General features: G+C 36.3%; 1 protein-coding gene across 2 annotated transcripts in view; it reads right to left on the reverse strand.

The window, feature by feature from the left end:
- Positions 1–25,773, reverse strand: part of LOC307148711 (uncharacterized protein) — a 176,058-nt gene that overhangs the window by 137,449 nt on the left and 12,836 nt on the right. Inside the window, exons 5-9 of one of the 2 annotated variants that reach the window (XM_079854426.1) lie at positions 20,614–20,737; positions 19,736–20,011; positions 19,380–19,460; positions 15,190–15,309; positions 14,769–14,831 (exon numbers count right to left, since the gene is read on the reverse strand). In XM_079854426.1, the coding sequence (XP_079710552.1) occupies positions 14,769–14,831; positions 15,190–15,309; positions 19,380–19,460; positions 19,736–20,011; positions 20,614–20,737 (664 nt within the window). The remainder of the gene's footprint in view (positions 1–14,768; positions 14,832–15,189; positions 15,310–19,379; positions 19,461–19,735; positions 20,012–20,613; positions 20,738–25,773) is intronic. The other variant, XM_079854427.1, reaches the window with a different exon arrangement.

Raw genomic sequence — 25,773 nt, forward strand, 5'->3', positions numbered from 1 at the left:
TGTTAGAGGCTAAGTATAAGTTTAGCACTGATATATTTTCACTCGCTGAACACTTACTTCGTTCTCCATCATATAGGATGTATAGGATTCTTGTGCTCAAAAACAAAGCAAAATGGAACAGAATGCAGGGGTCTTGAGATGCATTTTTAGAATTTTAAATTGAAATGTTACATTTTCATAGCCCTCCTAGTTCATGATGCTGAAAAAAAAACCAGTGAGATGTACCAAAATGGTTTTAATTGATGATTGTCATTAAATTAATTTCTGTTCAAAATCAAAATGTGTTAGTCAAATGTGACCTACTTGAATAGGTATATTTATTTCTCACCGAAATAAACACATTTAGCCATATATATATATATATATATATATATATATATATATATATATATATATATATATATATATATATATATATATATATACAGTACAGGCCAAAAGTTTGGACACATTACTATTTTTAATGTTTTTGAAAGAAGTTTCTTCTGCTCATCAAGCCTGCATTTATTTGATCAAAAATACAGAAAAAAATGTAATATTGTGATATATTATTACAATTTAAAATAATTGGTTTTCAATTTATTATACTTTAAATTATCATTTATTTCGGTGATGCAAAGCTGAATTTTCAGGATCATTACTCCAGTCTATCACATGATCCTTTAGAAATCATTCTAATATGATGATTCATTATCAAAGTTGGAAACAGTTCTGCTGCTTAATATTTTTTCATAACCTGTGATACTTTTTTAGGATACTTTGATGAATAAAAAAAAGAAAAAGAAAAAAGAAAAGAAAAAAAAAGAAGCAAATGTTTTCAAGATAGAAATCTTTTATAACAACAATATACACTACTGGTCAGTAATTTGGGGTCAGTAATTTTTTTCTTTATTTTTTTTTTAAATAAATCAATAATTTTATTCAGCAAGGATGTGTTAAATTGATAAAAAGTGATAATAAAGAAGATTTATATTTAAAAAAAAAAAAAATTATTTTGAATAAATGCAGTTCTTTTTAACCTTTTATTCATCAAACATATTAGGCAGCAGAACTGTTTCCAACACTAATAATAAATCAGAATATTAGAATGATTTCTAAAGGATCATGTGATAGACTGGATCTCACATGTGACACTGAAGACTGGAGTAATGATCCTGAAAATTCAGCTTTGCATCACCGAAATAAATGATAATTTAAAGTATAATAAATTGAAAACCAATTATTTTAAATTGTAATAATATATCACAATATTACATTTTTTTCTGTATTTTGATCAAATAAATGCAGGCTTGATGAGCAGAAGAAACTTCTTTCAAAAACATTACAAATAGTAATGTGTCCAAACTTTTGGCCTGTACTATATATATATATATATATATATATATATATATATATATATATATATATATATATATATATATATATATATATATATAACTGCATAACACCTAGGATAAACAACCAAAAGAGAAGGGCCTCCAAAAGTAAGCAATCTACTTTCATCTTGAGATGTAAACCAGATCTAACAATCTAGGCATACATCCATGTTTTTGAACAGAAGCAGAAATCAAAGTTGTTGCTTGTGAACTCTAGAGCTAAAATCCCTCCCCGCCATCACATAATTCAGAGAGAACAGCAGCAGTCTGGCAAAATAAGTTGTTTTCATATCGAAGCGTGGTCAGAATCGGCCACAATGGGTGTTTCTGAGACACTTTGATGGCTATTTGAATGACATGGGAGGCTGTGCAGTCTAAACACACCCCTAAAAGTATGGCTAAATCTATCAGACGGGCTATAAAACTGCCTGTCACCACGGCAATATAATCAAGGATGGGGCCGCTGTACCCTTACCAATGTCCCTGGCTGGAGAGAGAAAAAAATGATGACAACCGCTTGAAGTTTTTTGTCTGATCCATTATATACACAAGTTGTCAGAAAACAAGTATACAAGTGTTATGAAAGTAATATGCGCTGTCCTGAGCCATCTTCTTGCATTGAAATAAAACTACAAATGAAAAAGTGAGAAGAAATAGTACTCAAGGTGTTGCACTATAGCCCAGAACTCAACCCGACTGAAATGTTGCTGCGGGACCCTCATAAACAGATGCCCACAAACCTCAATGAACTGAAGCAACGTTGTAAAGAAGAGCGGGCCAAAATTCCTCCAGAACGATGTGAGAGACTGATACTGTCATAGTGTTTGCCATCCTATTACTAATAATAGAAAAGTAAACATTATAATATCTTGTCGTATACGGTTTACTCTCTTTGTAAACACAGAATAGGCTACTATTTTCCCAATAATGTATTAGAACAGTTATTAAGGAACTATTAACAAACGAATTAAGGAAACTAATTAAGGATGCGTTTACACGACAACGACAATGCTTAAAACAGAAAAGTTTTTCCTTCAAATTCTTCAGCGTACAGATGACACCATTGTCAAACCGATCCCCATTCACACGCATTTGCAAAAATGACTAAAAACACTGTATTCTGCTGCCAAGCCATTAGATGGCGATGAAACACGATTGAACACGAGTCGTGTAAATAGCCCCCAAAACTTGGTGCTGAGAACGCCAGCAACTGTCAAAATAAAAGTCCCACTTCCAACACATCGGCAGATGTCGATAATTAAAAAATGTCAAATATCAGCAAATATATGATATGTCGACATATCAGTCGAATAAAATATGTCGACATATCAGTCGACAACTAGAAGAAACCACAATTCCTTTGAAAAAGTATTGTGGATTATGTCCTGCAGTAAATGTCTGTAGAAAATGAGAATGCATAAACTGTTACTGTATTACAAGCCCATTAATGATTTAATGTTCTTTTTTATTTCATAGATCATTTCAGACTTGGATGTGCTCTCTGTATTTTAAAGAAAGGCTGTCAGTTGATTAAAAGTTTGATCACATTAATAACACTGGTTAATTAATGAATCAGATTGATCGCGTGTACAATATCTGTTAAGACAAGCCCCCATTCAAAAACATTATGTACGTTTTATTGTGGCATAAAAAGTGACTTTAGAATTTGTTCTCTGTAAGAAAAATCTGTTGAAAAATAAGCAATGTCCTGGCAGAAAAATACCAGTGCATTTTCCATTAAGTTTACAGACATTTCTTTTAATCCTAAAATTCATATTAACATATTTATTGGTGTTTTTTATTTCAATATTATTGTCATATAGCAGATTTTGTTTTTCAAAAGCCCCAAATTCTATTTCATTTCACTGCAGACTCTGGAAAAAAAAAATGGCATGGCAAAACTTGGCATTTCAAGCTTGAATTGCTCTGAATCACATTTTTATGACTTTGTGCAGAGCTTAAAATAAAGCCTAAAATTAAAGCTTACCTTATTCTTTTACTGCCTTGCAAGCACTGGAAATTTTCTTTTTGCAAAAGTGAATCTAGTTTAGTTTTTTTTCTTTTTCTGGTGAATGGCAGGGCAGGGCATTGCAGGTGAAAAGGTAAACAGCTTCAGTTTATCACCTTGAACTCAAGGAGAATTCACATTCTGATTTCCATTTCATGCTATTAATATTTGATTTAGCTGCAAAGTCACGGCTGTAGTGGAGTCTGGGTTCATGCTGCCAGTACTTCTAAAAAGCAAACACTCTTTTCTCTTACCTTCTCTTATTGCTTTACATGCAAAAAAACAAACACATTTGCATAGACATGCTGTAGCTTAGAAACCAACGGTGTTCTGCCTAGAGTGCATTGGCTGCATACATATTCATGTGTATATAAATCCCTTAATGTAGATGGGCAATTTAACGTGCTGTAATTAAGACTGTCCAATTCGTAATCATCTCACCATGATCAGACCAAAAAACAACCGACTCGTACAGAGAAAGACAGAGAGATTGTGTTTCTTTGGCCCCTGGAGAGCATAGGGTGGCACTTTGTGCATCACAGAGAGTGAACTGTAATTATGAGCTGGTGCAGAACCAGTTTTATTGAATCTCATTAGTGAACAATAGCCTGTTTTAGTAGACAAAAATAATGGGTAGCTTACAGAAAAGAACCAGAATTATGCACTTATGTTGCTATAGTTTTACTAGTTGTATATATTTTTGGAAACATTAATTATTTTAGTTATTAATAATATTCAATAAGTAATACATTTATTATTATTTAATATTGATGCTTTTTCGATATAATCAATGGACATTTTTTTGAGGGAGTTATCTGAAAACTATGCATTGAACATTTTGTGGTGCAATATGGTGCTTTTTGACAACTTAGTGTACAGAAAAAGTATTTTCCAATAATTATGTCATTTTAATGACGTCACACAACTTGTGTTCGACTAATAATATTGTCCTGTCGTTTGACTTTTAAATTCCTTTGAATTCAGTGAATTCATCTTCCTGACATTCAGATTCGACTATTTTAATAAAACAATTTGGAGGTCTCCTACAACAGGTTTACATGTATTCAAGGTCAAAAAACACTATTGTCCTCATAATATACATTGCACATCACCTCTTTGCATCCTCAGTGTCTAAAACGGTTCGATAGAGGATTCAATCTCTCTAAACTCCTTTCCGGGAGCTTTCTCTGCTCTGGTTGGTCAGCTGGCCCAGTCTGTTGTGATTGGTTGTCCGCTTACAGCATGTGTCAGAAACGAAACGCCCATTACCATATCTGAATTTCGGGTCAAAGTAGACGTTGTTCACAGGCAGCCAATGAAGACCATAGACTGGCATTATGCAAATTTGTTATAAACCTATATAGATGAAACCTTGTTTCAGCAGTTCAGAATCGATTATTTCAGGAGACAGTAACTTTGTCGTATGTGTACTTTGATCTTTAAGACCAGACCTTTTACAGTCACAAACAGCTATATTACACACTGCATGAAAAGTAATATAAATAAAAAAGCATAATAAAGCTTTAAAATTCACACTCCTGAATTGAATGGTAGCCAGTTCTCACAATCTTTTTACCCGTCCCTGTAGACAACATCTAGATCCTTCCATTAGCAGTGAGAAAAGCTGCATTGTTAGACGGCTCTGACCAAGTAGTTTGTATTGGATCTCCAATGAATCAAACGTAACTGAGAGTTGTCGTGACATGATGTAGAAACCAAATGCTCAGCAAGGTGCACATATTCTCGGTCACTCTCACTATATCTGTCATGTATTAGCGTCTCCTGAGGATCGACATGCAGCTGTCAGCTTCACCTGCTAGACCGTTAAACACATTTGATCCTTAGTACATGCTGGTACGTATTTCAATTGTAAGTGCACAGATTTCTGGCAAATATTGCCAGAATACAGTTATCCCAGCAACACAAAGATTAACTGATCTACTTTGTCTAGGATGTTTATATTATCTATACATTCACATTTTGGGGGATTTGACGCTTAAAACTTTGCAGACCTTTTACAAACACAAACAGCTATATTACACACTGCATGAAAGGTGCATGGGGATTTGTTGATTTGAGGAAAATATATGCAGGAGTTTCAGCATTACACCGAGGTACAGGTGCAATTCCATAGTCGATGAAAAGATGAACTCATTAAGCTGTTCAATCTGACTAAGGGTGGAAAAGAAAACGAGGAACACATACCTTGGGTCTTTAGTGACCTGATATGTCATTTACTACCACCCTCCTCATTCATTTTTTAAAGTTAGACATCAACCTTCTTAATATTCCTCAATCAATTCATTATAAACAATATAATAAAAAAAGAAAAGCATTTTCCCATTATTATTTTTTACATTTTTTTATTGTGGGTGTGTAACGATGTAGGGATATTTTTTTCTGCATAACTATAATTGAATCTTTGATGACTTAATAATAGCAATTCACCTTTGTTCCACAGGTTGGCACTGTCTGATACACAATGATGAAGTGACGTTTCATTCATAGTTCCCGCAGGCAGAAAACAAAAGAATAGGAAATATCATCAGTAAAACATGAAATGTCTCAGTGATTTACTGCAGAGCAAGAACTGAACACAATCAAATATTACTGTCACTTATGGTGAATCTGGTGAAGAAGCTGTTAGTGATCTAAATATCGATTTTGAAGATGTTGAAAATGATAGTTCTGAGAATATGTTTGAGATGGCGAATATAAGCCAGATGCTGAATGTACTGGGAAATGAGCTCTGATGAGGACAGTATGATGGTATAAAACATCTGCTCAAACTGAACCCTTCCAAGCTCCAAAAGGTAACAAAATATGCTTTATTTTATTCTTCTGCAATTGTTACTCTAATATCAGGAGAGTTTTATATTATCACAACTGGTAAGAGATCCATCCGTGTTAGATATAGATCCGGGTCGCTAAAGACCCGTCACCCGAATATGTAATAATGATTGGCGAAACCTTCATGCATGTAAGGGTTAATACAGTGTTGCCTTACTTAACCCAAAAAAACAAGGTGTACTAAACAAAAAAAACTATTTCAGTACAAGACCTTCATATTTTGATAGCCTAAAACAACTAAATGTCTTCAGTCAGATTCTGTTAATCTTCATACAAATTGTATAGCCCATCTCCAGTAGCTACAGTAAGTAATTCCCTTAAAATCAAAGCCTTTTCTCCCACAAAGCAACTTTACAATTAAGATTCCAGAAGTGTACAGCTCAGTCCGATATAAGCATGTTGAGTCATAGATTTGCAGACCTCGTCCCCTGTGGTCTGTCACTGTCTAATCCCAAACTGACTGATAGAAGAGATCCCATCGCCGTAATCTGATTTCAAGCCTCTTCAGACAACCCAGGATAAAATAAACCTTTCAAGCAGATTATATGTATCTGGTGAAGAACCACTGGCAGACAAAAAAATACTTCCACCCAATGCATCCTCAGAAAGAGTGGAATGGCACTCTGAAAGTGTGCTATCGGACCTCACCTCTGTGTGAAGAAGCACTTCAGACTAGTGACAGAAACTCTATTTGGAAGCCACTTACTATCGCAAGGTGCTATTCAAAGTCTTCCAGACAACCTATCCTTTCTTTAAGCATTTATAAAACAGTCAGGGTGGATAAATGCGCACCTTTCCAGAAATACCATCCAGATCAGGAGAAGAAGCTATGCCCCTGTCACCCTGAAGAATAACAACTTCATTTACAGAAGAAAACACCAAATACTCTGGCCAGATCTGATAGCTCTTACAGTTCATCAGTGATCTATAACAAGAGTTCTTGATGTATAAATTGTTGCTTGAAATTGACAAGTCTGAAGCTGACGAGATTTGTATAAGCACCATTAGGTAATGATGTGTCTCATAATCGAGGTTCATGGGCTAATTTTCTCCATAGAGTTTTCCAAAAAATTTACAACAGCAATAAAATACTATAGTATGTGTCCCTGCTGCTTTGGAGCTATTAGAAGCTTTTAAAACCTGCTTAAATTTATGTGATGTGTGAATCTTTCAATGGACACTTTAGCTTGGTTTCAAAACATAATGAACTGCCTTGCTCTGCCTTCTTCTCTAAATATATACTCAAATTACTGATTTGGTACACTATAAACTGGCAATTATATAACTCACCTGACAGTTGACTTCAGTAGAGTTTTTTTTACCTAAGCCTAGCTAACAAAACAATAAATCTAATGCATACAACTCTAGAACAAATAAAATATTGGTTAAAGTAATCAGTTTTTAATTATATTGAACCATTAACACTATACCATTCAAAAGTTTAGGGTGAGGATTTAAAAAAAATGTATTCATCAAGGAAATGTTATTTTCAAATGAAATAATATTTCGCAATATTACTTTTTTCAAAAACAACAACAACAGCAGTGTAGGTATTTCTATCTTTGTTTTGAAACTTTTTTTTTTTTTGGTACTTTTGATTTGGTACTGATTTTAAGCATATATAATCAACATTTCTCTTATTTGCCAAGTTGGCATGATACGAATGATGAAATGGTCTTTTCTTCCTTATTGTGATGCATATCCGAGTCAAACAGCTTCTCAAACTAGAAAAAAAAAAAGTAGGGCGGGACTTGGCTTTGTCTGTCGGGATTTGACTGGATGGTTGTGGTTTGCTATTGCTGTGATGCCATGTGAGTGACAGGTTGTCCCGCCCTCGTGTCTAAAAACGTGTCATCAGAGAAGAGAGGTTGCTGCAAGTGACTGGGGAAGTTATTATGATTGAAGATTACAATTTAAATAAAAAAATTTATGCTTGGATACATTATTTACAATAAATACTACAATATTTGATAAAAAAAAACGAGTTGCTGCAGTGCAATCTGGGATTTGCCATATGTGAAGGATCTTGGTCAAAATAATGTAATGTTAAAGGCAGCATTGACATGAATATGATGCCTTAAAGGGATACTCCACTTTAAAATGAAAATTCTGTCATCATATACTCACCCATATAAACCTGTATGAATTTATTTCTTCTGCTGAACAGAAAGGAAGATATTTAGAAGAATGTCAGTAACCAGACAGTTTCTGGTACCATTGACTTCCATAGTAGGAAAAAAAATATACTATGGAAGTCAATGGTACCAGAAACTGTCTGGTTACTGACATTCTTCTAAATATCTTCCTTTCTGTTCAGCAGAAGAAAGAAATTCATACAGGTTTGAAACAACATGAGGGTGAGTATATGATGACAGAATTTTCATTTTAATGTGGAGTATCCCTTTAAAATACTGTCTAGATATGTAGCTCATTAAGTTTTGTAGTGAAAGGGCACCAATTCTGACTAGTGCCAATCCTTCAATACTTCCAAGAGGTTTCGTCTAATCCTACAGGGCGATACAGCTCACTTGTTTTGCATTACCATAGTTTCATGAGGGATATTCATAACATCTGCAGAGAAACATCAGGCTACATATACCACCTGTCACACAGTACAATGAAATTCACAGGAATGCTTTGGCAATTTCTGCATCTATCCTCCTAAGAGTTTATGATACCCTGCGTATTATGCTTAAAGTCTAACAGTGCGGTTTGCAGATTTTGGTCCCGTTGCTGCCCATGAAGACACTGGAAAGAAACTAATGACAGACTAATGATTTCTCAAGATCACTGAGATCATACAAATCTATTAGTGTGGCATCCAGCTTACAGCAAGGAGACAGTCGAAAGCCTCCGTTAACATCCACCACAGCGATGCCACTCAAATAGTCATACCTTCTCTCCTTGTCTTTCCCTGCTTCCCCCTGGAGAAGACATGGCAGATGGGCATGTTGGTGGACAATCCCGTATTGACACATTAAGCAGTGGGTTTTGAGGTCTATAGTGCTCTGCACCATTACAGCTGTCTGGGGCTCTTTGTAACACACTGGCCGGCAGCTGCAGAGCTGGATAATATTACTCGATAATTGGGAGGCTACAAGCTCAAGACCCACAGTAACCTTGTTTGACGTGCCTGAGAACATTAGAGTCAAGGTTAATAGAGTAAAACTACTGCAAGTCTGTGGTCCATGTGTAGTACTAGCAGGGCTAATCTGAGTGTGCCATGGTTTTGGAATATCGTCTTAAATTGTAATTGAGTAGGGACCAATTCTATTATATAATAACAAACAAACAAATACAAATAAAAATATATGATAATATAAATAAATAAAAAATAAAGACAAGCAAATAACTAAATAAATAAATATTCCATACAACAGCACTTTCTTATTTGCTTAAATATTCAATTATATAATAGAATAATTAAAAAGTAAAATCAAAACAAAGAAGACAATTTAGATTCTAAGGGCCCTATTTTAACGATCTAAGCGCGTGGTCTAAAGCGCAGGGTCCAAGTTCACTTAGAGCGTGTCTGAATCCACTTTTGCCAGTTTAATGATGGGAAAAATGGTCGGCGCACCCGGCGCATGGTCTAAAAGGGTTATCCCTATTCTCTTAATGAGTAATGGGTGTGTTTTGGGTGTAACGTGCAATAAACCAATCAGAGTCTCATATCCCATTCCCTCATATCCCATTCCCATTCCCAAGCTAGTTGCTATTTACAAGGGGGAATTTGCAAGCGGAAAAACTGAACGCTTCTCCAGAGAGGAAATGGATCTGCTTGGGAGTGAGGTTAAAGCGCGCAAGCAGACCATCTACGGGACAAAGTGTATGCACGTAGTGGACCCGCCTATAGGCGCATATTACTAACGCGCTCTTTAAATAAAAAATAAATATTGCACCATTGATTTTAGACCAGGTTTCAGTTGGTCAATGGCGCCAACTCTATTTCTGTTGCCTCAAAACAGCAATGCGCCAACAATGCACCTGAACACACCTCGTTTTCAGATCAGCATGCCCATGAGCAAACAGATGGGCGCAAATGCATTTTGCTATTTAAACAACGTGGCGCAGGACGTGAAAATGAAAACACTTGGATCGCATCTGGCGCCGCATTGCACCGGGTGTATGATAGGGCCCTAAGTGTTGTGTTCATTTCTTTTACTTGATAAAGTGCTGGACAAACAGGTTTTTTTTACAGTGAAAGTTTTTCACTGAAATTTGCAGTACACACAAAGAAATGAAGTGGTGGAGGGAAAAACAATAAAACACAAACTTCCTATTTTGTTATTAAGCCATAGGGTCCATCAATCAAACTACACTCATGCTGTCAAATTCAACCAAAAAATAACCTTGAAATTCCCTAGATTTTAATCCGTTTACAAAGAACAATATTGAGTGAGCTTTAATGAATTGCGAGGCCATTAAAACAACTACTCCGGTTCATAAATAATTCAGGCATGACGGTGGCCCCTGAATTTAGGTTTGCTGTCCAAAAATCACTCATGTCGTTTTGGTTCCTAGTCGAATATTGGATTACAGGGAGAGAGAGAATTCTTAGGGAGGCAGTGTGGTCAGAAAGTACATCTCCATAACAACAAAACCAGCCCAGGTAATTGCATTTTGGACGTGTTGTGCATCGGCTAGTATTAAGGATCTAGAAATGCTGGTTCGCTCTGAACAGAACTCCTCATGCGATTAATCCCACTTCACTCAATCCATGAAACACGATTGCGACTGGCAATTTTCATCGCTGGGTACAAACTCTTTTGAGAAACACGTTCGAAGTGATCCAGAGAAAGGGTTCTTGTGTAGGTCACTGCAATTAACCTTTGGGTGACATTCGGTGAGCTTAATAGCTCAGAACGCTGTAATAGCCGTACACTACCTTGAAAATCGGCTGCATTTTATATTCGGTTTCTCTTCTGGGGTTGACCGTGTTCACAGTCAGAGACTAGAAAGATTTAATGAAACACATCACTAATACATCCATTAAACACCTGGCTCTCATGACCATGTTCTGTAAGTGCATTAAATGGTTGGTTAGTAGTCATACACCATATTACACTAACTGGCTGGTTTATACATCTAATGTTTAATGTAACCGGATGTAAGTTCATACTTAGGTTAAAACATTTAAACACAATTGGTTTTTAGCATACATTATGCTTGCAAAAAGCAAAATACAGATCCTTTAGCATACATGAATGGTACACAAGACGCCAAGCAATTCAATATAGTGAAAAATACTATCAGGCAATTCAAAAATAGACACTCTAGTAAGTAAATAAGTTCTGCATGCAGTCTATAAATATAAGATTTTATTTCCCCCTTTTCCATTCACCGTGCTGCAGTAAATCTAGCCTGTGCTCTAATACATATGCATGCATCCTTCCATCCTCCATAACTTTGCACTTCTTTTTTTTAAATAAAAAACAACATTAAGAATGGTGTGTCGTTGACAAATTACATCGCCAACACAAAGCTTGAAATGCCCGTTTGATACCAGCTTGCTCGTCTATGATATTCAAATGTTTCTCTTTGAGGAAGCAATAAGAGAACAGAGTTAGCAGGAGACGCCGGAAATATCGCCAGCCGTGAAATGCGTGTGCTCCGTTTATCTATAATTCGTTTTCAGTTTCCAACATCCATGAATTCCCACATTGCAAAAAAAAAAAAAAATGTGCGGCTGATTCTTCCCCCAATGCTGGATATGAGCCTTTTGGCAACCTCCAAAACATGGGGCTTAGATTCTCATGAGCTTTTGTATTATGAGTTTAATGTAAATGTGGCAAATACACACAATAGGCTTATGTAACCACAACGATAATTTACATAAAGACGCCATGCCGTTTATTAGGCCAACGATATGACAGCAGCACACTACTAAAAGATGACAAACACTTGGACATGCAAAAACAACCAAAATTTTAATAAAAATGACTTTACAGAGGCCAATGCAAATGTTTTGTTCAATAAAATTCCTTCTAGGATGAGAGAGTCCCTCCCCATTATACCACCTGAAACAGCACTCAAAACAATATTTCAGCCTGTTTTTAAGATTTACGAATTTCAATTGTAGTCAAATTCCAAATTGAATTGATTAATCCTTACATATTATTCATATTATGGATTACGAATATTAAATGAGTAAAAAAAAAATAGAGCTTAATAAAACAGTTGTACAAATTCTTAATTGATAATATGTAAGGATTATTCCATTTAATTGTATGAAATGTTACTATACAATTGACATTTGTAAATCTTTTTTTTTTAAAGTTTTTTGTACACTTTTTTTTTTTTAGTGTAGCATTAGAAATCGAAAATGGTACACTGCTGCGCCATTAAACAAAAGCTATTGACTATATAAGTAGAAAATATGTCAGAAGAAAGAAAAAAAGCATTTGTCAAACAGTTTTATTGGGTCTAATGAAAAATAAGTTCTAAAATGAGCATGGAGAGAAGTTAATTATATTCTGTTTGCAAAACTTTACACCCACTCAATGAGTGCCATGAGTGCAAACTTTTCTAATCTACACATTCAGAAAAGTACTAATATGGCCAACAAATTAAGTGTGTCCAGTCTATTTTGACAGTGAATGTTGATTAATGAGTGAGCGGCAAGACAAAAGACAAAAAAAATATGAATAATTGATACTAGACAATAACTGCTAACAAAATAACACTCAAAAAGACCTCATGTAATTAAAAATGTGAGGGTTTTTATCCTTTAGTCCATATTTGTGAGCTCTGAGTGTGTCCAGACGAAGTAGCTCACTGTGTCCAAAGATAAATATGCTAAAATATTTGACATTAAATGAGAAAATGGCAACAAAATAAGTGTCTGAATGTCCCCCAAGAAATCAAAGTCAAATTTAAGAAAATTAATGACTTGTTCACTAAGGTCTATGTAGTTGCTTTGTCCAATAAAATGCTTTCTAGTAGAATGTTAATGCCCCCTCGTCTAATATCATCACGATCAAGGGGCAACAATTTAAGTGTGTCCCGACAGTTCTGACACTGAGCGCTGATTAACGACCGCCCTCCTGTGACAAGACGAAAGTCAGAGGCAGATATGCAAGCGCGTTTCATTCTAAAATAGGACAATGGAAGAAAAAAAATTCTCTGTGATGACCTATTGACTTTAAACTACTGCAAATGGAGATTTGAGTCTCCGACAAGTGTTAAACCCGATCCTAGAATATCCCATGGGATTGTCCACTTATTCCACGGGAGCTATGTAGCATTCCAGCCATGACAACTTGAGAACCGGAGCATGCACATACACAGTATAGCGATCCACAAAAAAAGAAAACAATAGCCTAGAGTGTCATGAAATGCTGAATTATCCAATTATCTGCCCGTATACTGTAACGATACTTGAGACTCCAGTAGCCAAAACAATGATTTTATCAAGCATAGAGGCACCTGGAAAACTATAAAATTCACTTTCACCTTCAGCAGGCCTCTGTTAAAATGTTAAATTCACAGCTCTGATGCAATGTCTTGGAAATGCATCATAAATTCAATATGTGCTATTGGCCATGTTCTTGTTCCAAATGTAATTACACTTGTCCTGTATATTCTACTACATTGAGAAAACGCTGCATAATATTTCATAAAACACATTTAGCATGACATTGAACAGTCATTCGTTGAGGATTCAATCACTGAAAAATGTGACATCTGAAGCAGCAGGAGCAACAAAATGCACCAATATAACCAACTCCAGTTGTCAATTAACACCTACTGCAAGACATAAAAGAAGCTTGGTTGTTTGACTGAGCAATTAACTGAACAGACATTTGTCTGATAAATTTCATACACATAGTCAACAATTCCATTTGCAACAAAGGCTACAGTAATGTGACTTGTTGTGCAGGGTAATTTGAAAGAGATCAATAGAAAAACTGTAGTCTCATTTCCTACCGGATTTGAAAACAAAAAAACAACAATTTTGGCAGCAGCCGCATTAATTAAGTAGAAAGTAAAGCAACATTTCTCAGAAGCTGGTCCTATAGGAGTGCAAATTTATTGGCTGCTTGTTCCCAAAAGGTATTCCGAACTAAGCAAGTGGTTCTTGTCAAGAAACGTCTCTATTCCAAAACACAACAAACTAATTTGACTAATGACCTTAAAGACCATTTGTCCTTAACAAATATATCATCAGCTGTTCATTTGTGTGAATTCCAAACATTCTTACAGTGGCTCCAAACTCTAAGTGACACAAGGAAGGGAACATATCTATTTACTGCCAAGATCCTTAACGCCTCACAGAGAAGCCAAAAATCGCTTTAAATATGTTGGGATAATAATAACTAACGAATGAAAGTGTACCACAAGTTTGATTATAATGTCAAGAAAACTGCCATAAAGCAACTTGTCCTGAAAACCAGAGATTGTGAATCTTAATGCACTACATGCACTCTGTCACATCTTTTAAAGGGCAAATCTATGAAATGTCACTGAACAAAGAACTAAGCCATTTTGTAGTATTTAGAATCAATGCGTGATTGATGAAACCCATTCCTTACCATGTCTCCTTTATCTCCCTTTTGTCCAGAATGTCCTGCCAAAACTGGAAGCCCTTGATCCCCCTTTTAAATACACATAAGTTACATAATGCAATGTTAATATGCTAAATGGGCTCAGGTCTAAAACACTGATCAAAATTCAAAGAGGAGTCCTAGCCTGAACTCTGGCTCTTTGTACTTCAGAAGAGATTAGCTGAGCATCGCCCGCTGATGAAGTGCATGTCTGTGCCCAAACACCCCCTTATTTGTGCTAAATTGCTTCTAATAAGCTGTTATTTCTGTCTCTGGCTGTCATCCAGGTATACGGACTGGCATAAATGTGCTTTAATTGGCCATTCATTTTGCATGCGGCATTACCTCAGGATCCATTGTTGAGTGCTAACTCGCTCATTTTAAGAATGCTTTCATGGTTTAACTTTACCTTCAGAGCGGGACAGTGGCATCGGTCGGTGGGGAGCTGAGCTGGCATGGACAGCATTCTGTGGAGGTATCCTGTGACCAGCGGGGCCGCTGTGGGGTTGTGAGTTACTACAGGTTCACACTGGTCAGATTGAAAATAAGGCAATACATTAGACCGTGATAAAGCATTCAGACAATTATTGTAGACCAAGATAATCAATTATTATGCTTTGAATAGGATATGTGGGGGATTTTCTACATGCATACTGCATGCATATTCATCTTCTGAAATGCATAACACTGGCAAACTTTGTTATGCTAAATATATCATTTGGCGCTGTAAAGTCATATTAATATGAGTTCAATTCTGAAGAATTTGGGAAGAGCATTTGTGCATTTTCTGGTGACACTTTACAATAAGGTTCATTAGTTAGCATTAGTTAACTACCTATGAACTAAGAATGAACTGCACTTCTTCAGCATTTATTAATCTTAGTTAATATTCATTTCAAGATTTACTAATACATTATTAAAGGAGAACTCCGGTCAATTTTAACATTGAGCTCATTTTTTTGTACATTTGGAGTGCTGTCAATACAGAGAACAATGACAAAAATCGGTGTTGCCTACACCGTGTTATCCTCTTTTTAAAATTTGCACCCTGTTGACTTCAATGGGGCAAGTTTTAAACCTGCTTTTAGCCTCTTAACATCCTTGATGTGTCATTACAAGTGCACAGGTCATGTGAGTGATTCCTTCAGAGTGAACACGGTGAATCTGACTGCAGTAGATGTGAAAGATATGAATAAAAATGATATTTATTTAGCCAGCGCTCATACCTGTATTTACATCCTGTTTTCGGTCAAAGTCCATAGTAATCGATTGTCGAGTTCACGCGCATTGGTTTAGTACCTATGATCATGCGCGTGAACTCGACAATCGATTACTATGGACAGGATGTAAATACAGGTATGTGCGCTGGCTGAATAAACATCATTTTTATTCATATCTTTCACATCTACTGCAGTCAGATTGACCCGCGTTCACTCTGAAGGAATCACTCACATGACCTGTGCACTTGTAATGACACATCAAGGATGTTAAGAGGCTAAAAGCAGGTTTAAAACTTGCCCCATTTAAGTCAACAGGGTGCAAATTTTAAAAAGAGGATAACACGGTGTAGGCAACACCGATTTTTGTCGTTGTTCTCTGTATTGACAGCACTCCAAATGTACAAAAAAATTAGCTCAATGTTAAAATTGACCGGAGTTCTCCTTTAAAATCAAAGGTTGCACTTGTTAACATTAGTTAATCTACGGTGAACTAACATGAACAAACAATGTTAAATACTGTATGATAAATAATGTAACAAATGTTTTGCTCATTGTTAGGTAATGTTAGTTATACATTAACTAATGTTAACTAATGAACCTTATTGTAAAATGTTACCCATTTTCTTCAGTATTACTGTGCAAAATTAAAGAGTACATTCCATATATACTGTTTATATTGTAGGCAAACAACCTTTTCTTCCAGCACTCTTTTGTTCTCTTTGTCCTATAGTATTTCGGTCACGTTTTCTTGAGTGAGAAACTATTTAAGGGACACTGTGGTGGGAAGAAAATATGTGATGCGAGGAAAGTCAATTCTTTTGCATTCTCTCGTTAAAAATTTGCGTTCGCTCGCATAAAGTTTGCGTTACTCCGAGAAACTTTGCGTTTGTTCGCAAAACATTTTCTTTTCTCAAAGTTTCTCGAGGGAGCGCAAAACAACAAAAGCATTGACAAATTATTTTTCCTCCCATTTCATATGTTTTTCCTTTCCCGTGTCCCTTTAGGGGTTCCTTAGATTTCCAAATAAATTATGCTTAAGAGGCAGTTTTTATAGTGAATCCAAAACATACAGAGTACTGTTATTTAATATATTTATTTCAGCTCTAAAATTATTAAAAAGTCAGTAATTGCAAAAAAGTTCAACTTTTAAATATAAACAATGTAATATCTAAATTATCTCATCATTTGGTATCTGGTATTTGGCATTTGGTGTGTATGGAGTATAATTATTTTCTATATATAAATACACACACATGCATATATATTTAAGAAAAATGTGTTATTTATATATAAAATATTTATATATAATATAAATTATATATAATATAAATATATATACACAGTATATACATGCAAATATTTCTCAAATATATACATGCATGTGTGTGTATTTATATATAGAAAATAATTATACACCATACACACACATATATTATGTAAAAACAAACTTTTATTTTGGATGCGATTAATCGCGATTAATCGTTTGACAGCCCTAATATATATATATACACACACATATACATACATACATATACACATATATACAGTACATATATATTCTTCAAAGCCCTACAATTGATAATTGTTAATAAAGTGATGGCGCCTTAGGCAATCGAATGTGTTGCCCAATTATGTGACCGTAGCCACTTGGACCATTCCACTTCCATGTGGAAATCGCAAATGAAACATTATCCCAAACGCTGAGAAGGGGGATTAGCAAACAATTGTAAAGACCATGTACCAATTACAACATTGAGCAGGGATGTGGATTTTCTCTAATCCAATCGTTTAAGAGAGTATGTTGCCTTTAATTAATCAGAAATTATTGCCTGGAGCAACTCGAGCTAAAAGGATGTCCTCAAGTGCTTTTTACACAATGGAAACATTCAGTCCAACAACAATACATGTAAATTACAATGGCTCTGTTCCAAAACCTTCTGCATTGCCTACATGGACAGCATTTTAAGAGTTTCAAAAGGTAGAATGCCTTCTTTAGGCCCAATTCTGAGGCAACAAACCCAAAAGAGCCCATGTCACACGGGATCCACCACCTCCTACCTCCACTCTCTCTTACGAGTCTACATGTCCTCCAGGAACCTTCGGTCGGTATGTGAGCTGTGCTTTGTGGTATCAATGCCATTACAGAAAGGCACAAAAATCAATCTCAAGAACGTTTTCATTTCTTGCTGTGGAATGATCTTCCAAGCCCTATCAGGACAGCTGAATCCCTGACAATTTTCAAGAATTGTTAAGCTTGATTTCTCACAAACCGCAGAGCTAATAGAGTCGCACGAACACTCACGTTGTGCAGTCGAGCACAGAAGACCAACGGCCAAAGTCAAGAGCTTCTTTAAATAATACATTACATTTTGGTTTGTTTTTAACTAAACCCTACCGTACACTTGGAATACGCCACATGTTGCATGGGACCATTTGGTGATACTTTTGATGCTGGTTGCTTTTCACTGCCATTATATGGACAAGCGCGAGAGGGACAAGAAGAAAGAAAGAAGGGCATACAGCATCCAAACTAAACCAGGGTGAGTAAACGATGACTTCATTTTCATTTTAGGGTGAACTATTCCTACTTAAAAAAAATCAATCTTAAACTTAAGTCTATTTCTCAAACGAAACCATCACATGAGCACTTGTGAGGAAGCTGTCTATGTAGGCAGCAGATGGAAGGGTAGCTCACTTGATTTTGGAACGGAGCCTTTGAAAACTACCACAACAGATAAAACAAAAAGGGACACTTCAATCTTTCAAACTTTACCTGAAAGAATAAGGTTATTCAAAAGCAGTGTTAAAATGTGACTGGCCGGTTCAGATATTACTTTATGAATATGTCAAGACTTTAAAGTCCCCCTGTTGTGAAAATCAAGGCTTTAATGTTGTTTATATGTCTATGTGGTATTTTAATATACCACAAATTCATAAGTGAGCACCATTGCTGAGTATTTTCTCCTTAAAACTGCAGTGGACCAAAGACAGTCTCAAAAACGCGGTTTGAAACCGCTGGTGTTTCTGACGTGACTTCACAAGCTACCTTCTAACCAATCACGTCAACGTGTGATCCTCAACGAGTAGATCTCTGAGCTGGTGTGAGTGAGTGGAGCCGGGGCTAATTTGCATATTCATAGATCCGTGTATACTAAATGAGGCAAGGGTGTAGAGTTACATTCTAGCTATTTTAAGACATGAAGAACTTTTTTTCAAGGGAAAAACTTTTAAATATGTCATTTTGGTGATCAAACTTGAGGTTTAAGGGATACAATCATTGCCTACAGGGGGACTTTAAGTTTAGTGCAAAAATTATGGGTTGGGTTAACAGTCGGTTAGGATTTGCATCACACTGCAGCACCATAAACCTGAATCTTACCGTAACTCCAGGAGAATCGCAGCATCTGTCCAGGTCGGCTATTCTAGCATCACAGAAGATCAGAATCTCTTGAAGCTCAATCTGTCAAGGTAAACTGACATTTATTGGCATGAACACACATAACTGATAAACGAATACAACAGATAAACCTTATTCTATTTTGACCTGCATCAGATTCAGACTTGAAGTTAGTGAAGTTCCCTTAATATATTAGTGGTTGCCATCATAGTTTGAGGTGAGCCTTCACATTCACTAACTGTACTAAATGTTCCAAGTGTTTGCATTCATATTCAGCTTTAGCAACTGAGTGTTGCCTTATTTATGACCATTGATGAGAACCTCTGTCCAAAACTCACATCCACTGGACGTCCGTCCTCCACTCGAGTGGTGATGAAGGTGCGTCCGCTCGCATCCATGCCAGATCTTTCAGCGGTCACCTGACGTTCAATTAATTTGCAGTCCAGGTAGATGGAGACGGCGTTGCTCTCGACAGAAACGCCCAGCTTGTGAAACTGTCGATCGAAGAGGGCGTGCAGGTCTCGGTTCTTGAAGATGTACAGGAGACTGTTCTTCAGAAAACTCTGAGCTAAAAACTCTACTGTTTTTTTAGCCCCATCCACTATTAATGACACCTAAATGAAGTAGAAAAGATGAACATTAGTGGTTCCTTAAGACAGTTAATGAGATAAGCTGAATGAAGTCTGAAGAGATTGAAAAAGAATACTTTTTAAATAATGATACTTTTGTCAGTCTTGCAGGAGTTCTAGGGATGCACGATATATCAGCCACCATATCAGTATCTGCTGAAATGTTCATTTTTAATATTATTGGCTGATTTATTAAAGTCGATAAATAATAAATTATTTCTTTCAGCTGAGACACTTCAGATGCGCACTGTTCACCATGATGGTTTTGAATTGCTTGATATATGATTAGAATCACTTCAAAAAAGGAAAATACAGTTAAGTACAACATGTGCAGCGCAAGTCTGTCATATAGGCTACACACAATTAAAATGTGAACTTTATAATTGTGTGATTGGGACATGACTTTTATTGGCGAGACTTTTTTTTAATCAGGCTCTCAAAAATTATATAAAAATTTGGATTTATTTCAGTTATCAGTATCTGCCAAAATGTTCATATCGGTGCATCCCTAGTTTTGAGCATACCCTTATTGATCAATGTCTATTTTACAGATAAAAAGTTAATGAAATCTAAAATATTTTACACACCTGTGTATCTCCACTTTTATCAAAGATCTGCAGAACAAACCAGCGATCTCTCTTAGTGGTTTTTCTGAGCCGGAACGTGGCAATAATGGAGTATTCATGAGAAAGTCCATTTGGGAACACAGATCTTTAGACAAGAGACACAACACCAACATCTATAATTAAGGTTTATCAAAATAAAAAGTAGATTGCAAAAAAATATATACTACCGTTCCGACGTTTGGGAGTATGCCGCTTATGCTTAGTTGCTTACCAATTAAGGTTTGAAAAAATTTTTGAGTAAAAAACAGTAAAACTGAAATATTATTGTTATTGCAAAATAATATTAATTAACAGTCGTGCTGCTTAATATTTTTGTGGAAACCATGATAATCTTTGATTAATAGAATGTTCAAAATGTCTTTGCTGTTACTTTTGAACAATTTAAAATATCCTTGCTAAATAAAAGTATTGATTTATTTTTCTTTTTTTTTTACTTTACCCCAGTTACACACTTTACCAAAGTAAATACTTCTCAGGGTGGTTTAATGCTATTTAAATTAATTCTAAAAAATAAAATACCACCAGAAATACCCTTTATGTAAGAAAATCAGTGACAAACATATGCATCTAATTAAATATCTCACACAACGAGAAATATATCAACAGTAACAATAAATGAAACTAAATAGTGCATCGACTGCCCAAGCAAAATGACTAAATGAATCAGACTTCCTAACACACCATATGAGGGAACAAGAACATTCTAGAAAAGCATGATTATAGTCGCGGGACAAAACACCGCTCTTCCATTCCGATTACAACATCAAACAGATTCTCCCCACTCAGTGAAACACCCACTGAGAATCCTGTTGAATGTGCCCTAGTTATTGGCAATTCTATTACACGGAATGTGAAAATAGAGACACCAGCCACCATAGTCACATGTTTGCCGGGAGCCAGAGCGCCTGACATCAAAGCAAATTTAAAAGTGCTGGCTAATGCTAATCGTAAATTCTCTAAGATTATTATTCACGTCGGCACTAATGATGTTAGACTCCGCCAGTCGGAGATCACAAAAATTAACATTAAAGAGGTGTGTGAACTCGCAAGTACGATGTCAGGCACTGTAATTTGCTCTGGCCCCCTGAGATAGTTAGTAGATTGTATTCACTCAATGGCTGACTGTCGAGTTGGTGTCCGCAAAATAATATAGAATTCATAGACAATTGGAAAAGTTTTTGGGGCAGACCTGACTAGTTGAAAAGAGATGGTATTCATCCCTCCTGGGATGGTGCTGCTCTTCTCTCTAGTAATATGGCACATAGTCTTAGAGCTCAAACATGACAATCTGGGGCTCAGGTCAGGAAGCAGACAGACTGGCTAAACCGACCGTCTGCTAGCGGCCTCGCGTCACCAAGGTCAAATAAATCCCATCACATAGAGCCTCTTTCACCTAGCTATCATCATATAGAGACTGTGTCTGTTCCCCGAATTAGGACATACAAAAAACTCCTAAACCCATTCAAGGGTAAAAATTTAATTGATGTTCAACAAATAAAAAACAGATATAATACGGATGAACAAATGATAAAGCTCGGGTTGCTGAATATTCGATCCCTTACTTCAAAAGCACTCATTGTTAATGATATGATTACAGATTTTAACCTAGATGTGCTGTGTTTGACAGAGACCTGGCTAAAACGCTCTATGGTGTTTTAAGCCCCCAATGGCTCCTTAGAGGCAGCTAACCCTACCCTCAACCTTAAACCTACCCATCCCCTCGCTGCCTGGAAGGCGCCGTTGGGGGCATAAAACACCAAAGACCGGCTAAAACCAGACAATTATATTACTTTAAATGAGTCCACCCCACAAGATTACTGCTATAAACATGAACCTCGTCTGAAAGGCAAAGGGGGAGGTGTTGCTGTAATTTATAGTAATATCTTCAGAATTACTGAGAAGTCTTGTTTTAAATATGATTCTTTTGAAGTGTTGTTGCTAAATGTAACACTATCTAGTGTAAATGATAAATCACGTTTAACATTTGTGCTGACTACTGTATACAGGCCACCAGGGCACCATAAAGACTTTATCAAAGAATTTGCTGATTTTCTATCAGAGTTAGTATTGGCTGCAGATAAAGTCCTAATTGTTGGTGATTTTAATATACATGTAGATAACGAAAAAGATGCATTGGGATTGGCATTTAAAGACATTCTGAACTCTATTGGAGTAAGACAACATGTGTCAGGACCTACTCATTCTCGTAATCATACTCTAGATCTAATATTATCACATGGAATAAATGTTGATGCCGTTGAAATTCTGCAGCAGAGCGATGACATCTCAGATCATTATCTAGTCTCGTGTAAACTTAATTTAGCCAAGGCTGCAAAGTCGACTCCGTGTTACAAATATGTTAGACCTATCACTTCTGCCACTAAAAATTGCTTTATTAATAATCTTCATAATCAGTTTCATCATCTCAGCATCCCAGATAGCTCAGAAGAACTAGATATTGTGACAAAAACTTTTAACTCTCTCTTTTCCAGCACTTTAGACACAGTTGCTCCTTTGCGCTTAAAGAAGATTAAAGAAAATAGTCCAACGCCGTGGTACAACGAGCACACTCGGGCCCTTAAGAGAGCAGCCAGAAAAATGGAGCGCAACTGGAAGAAAACAAAATTAGAGGTATTTCGCATTTCATGGAAAGAGAGTTCGATTGCATACAGAGAGGCCTTAAAAGCTGCTAGATCTGCTTATTTTTCAAACCTATTAGAAGAAAATAAACAAAACCCTAGGTGTTTATTTGAAATAGTGGCTAAACTAACGAAAAATAAATCCTCAACCCCAGACGTTTCCAAGCAACATAGCAGTAATGACTTTATATGTAATGACTTAGGAGATATCATTAGGAAGCATGGCATTAGTTTTCACTGTTATGCCGATGATACTCAGCTCTATATTTCTTCACGCCCAGACGAAATTTACCAATTCACAAAATTAACGGAATGCATAGCTGATATAAAAAATTGGATGACTAGTAATTTCCTACTACTTAACTCTGAAAAAACAGAGATTCTAATTATTGGCCAAAAAACTTCCTCACGTAATAATCTAGAATACTGTCTAACACTTGATGGCTGCTCTGTTAAGTCTTCATCATCGGTTAGGAACCTGGGTGTGCTCTTTGATACCAATCTTTCATTTGAAAGTCACGTGTCTAGTATCTGTAAAACCGCATTTTTTCCATCTTAAAAATATATCTAAATTACACCATATGCTCTCATTGACAAATGCGGAACAATTAGTCCATGTGTGCATGACATCAAGGCTAGATTATTGTAATGCTATTACGGGTGGTTGCCCTGCACGCTTAATAAACAAACTACAGCTGGTCCAAAACGCAGCAGCTCGAGTTCTTACCAGAACCAGGAAGTATGACCATATTAGCCCGGTTCTGTCAACACTGCATTGGCTGCCTATTAAACATCGCATACATTTTATAATATTGCTGATTACTTACAAAGGACTAAATGGTTTAGCTCTGCAGTACTTGAGCGAGCTCTTAACACATTATAGTCCTTCACGTCTATTGCGATCTCAAAATTCCGGCCAGTTAATAATACCTAGAATATCAAAATCGACCGCTGGCGGTAGATCCTTTTCCTATTTAGCACCAAAACTTTGGAACAGTCTTCCTACCATTGTCCGGGAAGCAGACACACTCTGTCAGTTCAAAGCCAGATTAAAAACACATTTCTTTGACCTAGCATTCACATAATACATTATAGACGTCTATAATCCAATGTTAGGCTGCATAGATTAGATCAGCCGGAACCGGGAACACTTCCCATAAATCCTGATGTACTCGTTACATCATAAGAAGAATGGCATCTACGCTAATTTTAGTGTCTTTGTTTATCCCGAGGTTTTCCCGCAGCATGCCGGATCCAGGCCGTATCCAGATCTGACGAAGGACCTGCGCCTGGACCCGATGACAACGCAGTGCTGAAGTGCCAACTAGTATCTCCCTATGGAGGATCCCTTTACCACTCTACAGATAAAGGAAATTCGTTTCGCGTACCTACCCCGAAGTGACAAAATAAAATAAAATTCTGTATCAAAATTTATAAGGAAAGACCAGTTCTTTGTTTAGGCTTGGTTTGTAGGGAATTACAAACCTGCGCACATACATTCAAACGCACATAACTATAGAACCAATTCTTAATGCGCATGTAAACGCCATCAGCGTTTCTCACAGGTTCGTGTTTAAAGTCTGTGTAGAGCATGGGTGCCCAATCCTGCTCCTGGCGATCGACTGTCCTGCACAGTTCATCTCCAACCCTAATCAAACACACCTGCCTTTAATTTTCAAGTGATCCTGACGTGCTCTGAAGACCTTAATTGGTTGCTTCAGGTGTGTTTGATTAGGGTTGGAGATGAACTGTGCAGGACAGTCGATCGCCAGGAGCAGGATTGGGCACCCCTGGTGTAGAGAGAATGGTGTCGTCTTAGCGGCCCCTAATTTAATAACTAATGATCGTTGCGACAGAAGCGAATCAATCAAATATAACTTTAGCTGAAAAATAACTTTATTAATGAACCGCTATAAAGCCAAAACAATCACTGTTACCATAAATTATACGTTTATCTCTGTAAAGCTGCTTTGAAACAATCTACATTTTTAAAAGCGCTATATAAATGAGGATGACTTGACTTGACTTGATTATTGTTTCAGTTCAGCAGTAAAGTGCTATTTTCAGTAATTTGTCATTTAACACACTTACTTTATATTCAAAGCACCATACTGTACATGAACTGACAGTTAAATTGAATCTGAATGTATGTTTTTAGATTCACTAACTGGTGTTAGTGCATTGGCATCCATGTTCTCCTTGTATTTTTTCTTTAGTCTTGCCTGAACAATTTATCAGATGAGTTTATCCAAAAATGTGTCCATTCACAGCCGGAGATCATCCTGTCTGTCAGGCTATTGTTTGAAACCACTGAGATGTTTTCATTGGTCTAAATGTAGTACAGTAGCTGTGACTAAAGTCAAACTCAAGAAACAAGATGCTTGGAAAAAAAGTTGTAAAATTTTTTTTTGAAGCTTCTATCCGGTTATTAAAACTGTTGAAAGAATAATACTACATTTTTGAGTGAATCACATAACACTGT

Source organism: Squalius cephalus, assembly GCF_949319135.1.
Source record: "Squalius cephalus genome assembly, chromosome: 21".
In the NCBI taxonomy this organism is placed as follows: domain Eukaryota; kingdom Metazoa; phylum Chordata; class Actinopteri; order Cypriniformes; family Leuciscidae; genus Squalius; species Squalius cephalus.